The sequence below is a fragment of the Athene noctua genome, chromosome 15 (genome assembly GCF_965140245.1).
Source record: "Athene noctua chromosome 15, bAthNoc1.hap1.1, whole genome shotgun sequence".
NCBI lineage: Eukaryota > Metazoa > Chordata > Aves > Strigiformes > Strigidae > Athene > Athene noctua.
In genome coordinates this window covers 13,277,117-13,282,609 of record NC_134051.1, presented here as the reverse complement: position 1 = coordinate 13,282,609, position 5,493 = coordinate 13,277,117, and the positions used below count along the sequence as shown (strand labels likewise).

Sequence of the window (5,493 nt, the reverse complement as noted above, 5' to 3'; positions counted from 1 at the left end):
GGGCGGGGCGTCGCGGCTCGGGCGCCGGCGGCCCCGGACCCTCCGCTCGCTGCCCTGGGGCGCGCCTCAGCGCCGGCGGGACAGGCGCTTCCTCACCGGGCAGCGGCCGACAGCCCCGTTCCGGCCGGGCGTGAGGGGGGACGACGACTAGCGGGAGCCCCGGAGCGCCCCGTCCTGTCCCGGCCCGTCCCGGCCGGGGGCGGCGGGCAAAGTCCGGCCGGGAGCGCCTCGGGGACGCGTCTGGGTTCGCGCAGCCCGGCAGCGGGAGCGCGCCGAGGCGGAGCCCCCTCGGCGGCGGGATGGGGCAGGGGCCGGGAGCCGCCTCGCCTCAGCCCCGGCGGGCGGCACCCGGAGCGGCGCGAGGGGACTTGGGGCGGCCCCCGGGGGGACGGTGGAGGCAGCGGGCGGGCCCCGGTGCGGAGGGGGCGGGACAGCCCGCCGGGCCGCCAGGGGGCAGCACCCGCCGGCCGGCCCGGCTCGCCTCGTCTCTTCCGGCGGCGCGGCGGGCGGCGCTGAGTCAGGGCGGCGGTGCGGGATGCGGGTGCGGGCCGCGGCGCTGCTCTGCGCGCTCTGCTGCGCCCTGGCGCGGGGCTCCGAGGACATCGTCGTGGGCTGCGGCGGCTTCGTCAAGTCCGACGTGGAGATCAACTACTCCCTGATCGAGGTGGGCGCCGCCGCCCCTCTCCTCAGCCAGCCGGGGCTGGAGCGGGGCGCCCGGCCGCCCTCGGCCCCGCTGCTCGGCCCGGCGGTTAAGGCTCGGCCCGGGGTCTGACTTCTGCCCTTGTGCCGCGGCCGCAGTTTGAGTTGACTGCAGTTGCGGCGTGGGTCGGGTTGACGTGGGGCGCTTCTGTAAGCGTTGTCTTCAGAGCCCGGGGCTGAACTGTGCCGGCTTTGCCTGGCACATTGTCGTGTTCCTGAAATAAACCTTTTCCCTGTTGCCCCCGGGGACACGCGGGTGCTGCTGCGTAAAAGCACTTGTTTGGAGAATGCCTTATTCCAGCTCTGCTCACGTGTTTTAAAGTATCTTTGTGTTTGTTTCTTTTAGATTAAGTTATATACAAAACATGGTACTCTGAAATACCAGACAGATTGTGCTCCAAACAATGGGTATTTCATGATTCCCCTCTATGATAAGGTAAGGAACTGAAACGCTGGGTCCGATCTGCCGGCAGATTAAACGCCAGAACAACACCCGCCCATGAAGCATTTGAATTAGGACATAATTTAGTTTGGTTTGGACCAAACTTTCAACAGTTTGTTTTTGTAGTGCAACTATTTTATTTCTCAGTGCTATGTGTGATAATGAGAAAAGTCATGTAACTTAAGCTATGGTGTTGCATTCGTGCTGTTTGTCTCAATGACTGCAGCATCGGGAGCCCGAATTACTGCCAACAGCGATGTGCTAGCAGCTGTACAATTACTGCACAAAAAGTACGGGCTCCGACAGAGTACAGATAAAGTTTTCTGCTGTCTACCTATAGAAATTAAAATAAATCTGTATGAGAATGTGTTTTGTTACAGTTGAATTGAAAATGAATGACTATTTGCAGATATTAAAAATGTCTTGTAAAAATAATGATACAGGAAGCTCAGAACATGCTGGAAGTTTGATGTCTGTTTAGACTGGAAAGATGTTTGCATTTAAATTGAATACAGACTGCCCCAGATGGTCTTAAGGGTTTTGCTTTTTTAAAGAGCTGGTTAACTTAGGGATCAGAAGTAAAATCATAGAATGGTTTGGGTTGGAAGGAACCTTTGAAGGTCATTTAGTCCAGCTGCCAAATAAATCCTTCCCTTTCCAATCTAAGAATGTAAGATGCTTTCTGATCTCAGTGATTTCATTTTTAGGTCTTTAAGCCTTTCCATGGATGAACTTTGGAACGTAACATATGTGGTGCCCACAGTTTTAAAGAGGATCTCTGTGTAGATTAATATCCTTTTGGTGTAGATCTTTTAATAGGATCGAAATTTTGTTATCCCGTGTTTGGGCAGAATGGTTGAATAGGACCTCCTAGTGGAAATACTAAAGACTGCTTTAGAGCACATCTGTTGGGGCAGGTAGAGATAGATTTGAACACTTTCTAACACTGAGCTGCTTGAACATGAGCCAGCTTTGGTTTGGAAGCAGTGTAAACATGATGATACTTAATTTTTGTTCTTAGCTGGCTGGATGTGAGCCCAGCATCCTAGCCTGCCTGGGTAGATACTGCTGCTTCTTTGAACCAGAGTATCTTAGGTAAGAGGAAAAAAGAATGGGACACTTCAGCCTTGTGTTAGTCTCTGCAGCATGATGCTTGTATTCTGACTTTTTTTATCCTTTAGCTAAATTGAATTTAGATCAGTTATTTTTTTATTTTTAGGGGGATTTCATTCTTAAAATTGAGCCTCCCCTAGGGTGGAGTTTTGGTAAGTGCTCATATGTCTTCTTACAATAGGACAGTGTATCAGCAATGTGGGACTTAACTATCTCTAACTTGCAGTTGGCAGGAAAAATCAAGTGCTTTTCAAAAGAGATAAGCCCTACTGTATGTGTTTAATAACTAAAATGTACTTACTGTACCAGAGGAAAATAAAGCTGTAAGGTAGACCCTGGCAAAATAACCCATGAGCTGATTTGAGGGAATGTGGGTTTTTGACAGAAATGGCTGCCATGGGAAGGGGAAAGAGGATTTCAGCATCAGGGTTTGTGGGTGCTTTAGCTTTGCTGAGGCAAGACTTCCATTGCAACACTTGTGTGCTTAAGTTAATGCATTTCTGTGAGAGTTTTGTAAAGCTAAAGTAGAACTGCTTCATGATTGCTCTCTTGCTAACTACTATGCTGTTTTATTGTTCTTCCTCTCCAGAACCAACCAGTGTAGACATCCACGTGGATGGCATTAATGACATTTGCACAAAGGGAGGTGATATTAACTTTGTGTTCACAGGATTCTCTGTGAATGGAAAGGTTAGACACTCTTACCTTTATTTATTCCATCTTATGCTAATTCTACCTTCATAAAAGCATTCTACATCAGCTCTGCAAGGTTTTTTTGTCCATTTATACTCTGGTTCATTTTCATTTTGACAGGTTCTCAGCAAAGGTCAGACATTAGGTCCTGCTGGAGTCCAGGTTGTACTGAGAAATGCTGGCAGTGACATAAACATACAAGCAACTATTACACAGCCTGGAGGAAAGTGAGTATGGGTGGTGCATACTTAATTCCTCTGTTCATTTACACAAGATTCTTTCAATTCTGCCATATTAACTGGGATTATAGTAGTTTTGAAATATCTTTTCTAATGTGCATAGTCTTAATTGTTCTTCTGTAAACAAATGTTTGTGACTATTTCTGAAGAGACATAATCCCTTTCTTGCCTTACAGGTTCGCTTTCTTTAAAGTGCTTCCTGGTGAATATGAAATCTTTGCATCTCATCCTACCTGGATGTTGAAAGAGGTTAGAGCCTACAAAAGTTCTGGTTTACCTCTTTAGTGAGGGGGGATCTGCTAGACCTTGTCTTGATCAGCTAGTGTGAGGAAGGGTTTTTGTGAGTGGACAAGGTTAATGGAGTTTTTATAAATTTCATTTAGGTAGTGAAGAAACTGACTTGCACAGGCCCAGTGTGAAGATAGTGGAGCCAGCCAGGGAAGTACTGGCAAATGAGCTCTTGCTTTTGGTCTTCTAATCCTATACATTTTGCAGGAGCTTGAATATTGAAGCAGATGCTCTAATCCTTCCCTCTCAGACTGCTTGCTTTCTGAGGAGCTCTGAGATTCTGAGCGATTCCTAAATCAGTAAAACAGGAAAATAACTGTTTTGCAAAGTATCTTTGCTTTAGTGTCTTTGTGTCTTGAATAGCCTGTGGACCCTCTTTGAGTACTGCTGCTCTGGCCTCTGTTTCTATTGTTGAATATACAGCTTCTGATTGTTATTTAGGTGCTGTAAATGAGATCTAATACCTACTTTTGATGAACATATATGTGTTTATGTATTTCAGTCAAACACAGTGGTACGAGTGACGAGTTCTAATGCTTATGCTGCTAGCCCTCTGATTGTCGCAGGCTACAATGTTTCTGGGTCAGTAAGGAGTGACGGAGAACCAATGAAAGGGGTCATGTTTCTCCTTTTCTCTTCTTCAGTCACTAAAGAGGTAATGGCATATCAGTACCTTTTCAATACAGGTATGGACTTAAATAAGAAGCAGCTAAATAGCTTCTAGATTCATACTGTCCTGATGCTCATCTCTGTCCTTCATTGAGCTTGGTTTACAAAAACCATAAACTGTGTGACTCCTCAAGCTGTACTTTTTTTGTTTTGTTTTGTTTTCAACAAGGCCCTTGCAATACAACATTTGCATACATGCTGAGTTTTCACATGACCCCCGTGGAATAACTCGGATGTGTAACACAATAGCCATCTGTTTAAATGTTGGCAAAATTGAGGTTTAAGGTCTATGTATTTTTTGGACACAAATCAGAAAATTTCTTGAATTTCAACTCTTTTGAACTCTTCATTACTGTTTTCAACAGCCAGGTTCCTCAATCAGGCTGTTCAGGGACATAGAAAACAAAGACCTGAACTGAAGCAGGCAACAAGTGCAAAATATAATAAGGCTCACAGCATGTTATTGATCTGCATATTCCTTGTGGGTCAGCAAGGTTAAGTGCTACAGTTTTAAGACAGTATTTTTCTGGTTACACCTTTTAACATGTTAAATGTTGGTTAGTAAATGTGTTCCCTTGTGAGGATGACACTTCTCCGTGGTGAAAGACCAGTTTCTGGCACAAGACACGATATGTTGCCAGACCAATCCTGACATTCACTGTACACTAGCTATAATTTGTCTTCAGCATGAGGTCTTAATTGCTCTTTGCTCTCTTGATGTGAAGACAAAGTTCAACAGCTTCTGTTGCCACTTTAACAGTGTGTTATGAAATGAGCGTGAAACATTTTATCGTGCTGTGATTTGTATATAGAGTAGAGCTCTGCTCTTTAATGTTAACCTTGTCCACAAAACTGAAGTCAGTTAATGTTAAGACACATGGTGCAGTTCTGGAGTACAGGGAGGAATGTTGAATTTCCCAGTTTTCTGTCCTTGTTACCATAAAGTTGATTACTGGCTGCTTTTATCTCTTTTACCTATACATGAATCTTAAGCCATGCTATCAGACTTTGTCTCTGAAATGGTTTTGTATTTCCCATCCTTCACTCACAATATAGTATTTTGAACCTTTCTACATCCCCCTTGAAATTATTTTTTCTTTTTTGCCACGAGAAAAACGTTATATTGCATTTACTGACACAGGATGTTGTGGGCTGCAATATTTCTCCTGTGGATGGGTTCCAGTCAAGAGATGAGTCTCTGTCTTATTTGTGCAATGTTGTATCAAAAGAAGATGGATCTTTCAGCTTTCTGTCTCTGCCAAGCGGGGCATACACTGTGGTAAGTAGCTGGAAAGTTCATTGCTTGTCTATCCATTGGGTTGTTATCTTGTAGCTGTTAAAACAGAAATG

The 5,493-nt window shown here is 45.6% G+C and overlaps 1 protein-coding gene across 2 annotated transcripts in view; it reads left to right on the top strand.

Moving 5' to 3' along the window:
- Positions 1-506: 506 nt before the first annotated feature.
- LOC141966455 (BOS complex subunit NOMO1) overlaps positions 507-5,493 on the top strand; it is a 28,122-nt gene continuing 23,135 nt past the window's right edge. For both annotated transcript variants that reach the window (XM_074919198.1, XM_074919199.1), the window contains exons 1-8: positions 507-664; positions 1,046-1,135; positions 2,361-2,406; positions 2,844-2,944; positions 3,068-3,174; positions 3,363-3,435; positions 3,977-4,129; positions 5,285-5,422. In XM_074919198.1, coding sequence (XP_074775299.1) covers positions 536-664; positions 1,046-1,135; positions 2,361-2,406; positions 2,844-2,944; positions 3,068-3,174; positions 3,363-3,435; positions 3,977-4,129; positions 5,285-5,422 — 837 coding nt within the window. In that variant the 5' untranslated portion in view covers positions 507-535. The remainder of the gene's footprint in view (positions 665-1,045; positions 1,136-2,360; positions 2,407-2,843; positions 2,945-3,067; positions 3,175-3,362; positions 3,436-3,976; positions 4,130-5,284; positions 5,423-5,493) is intronic.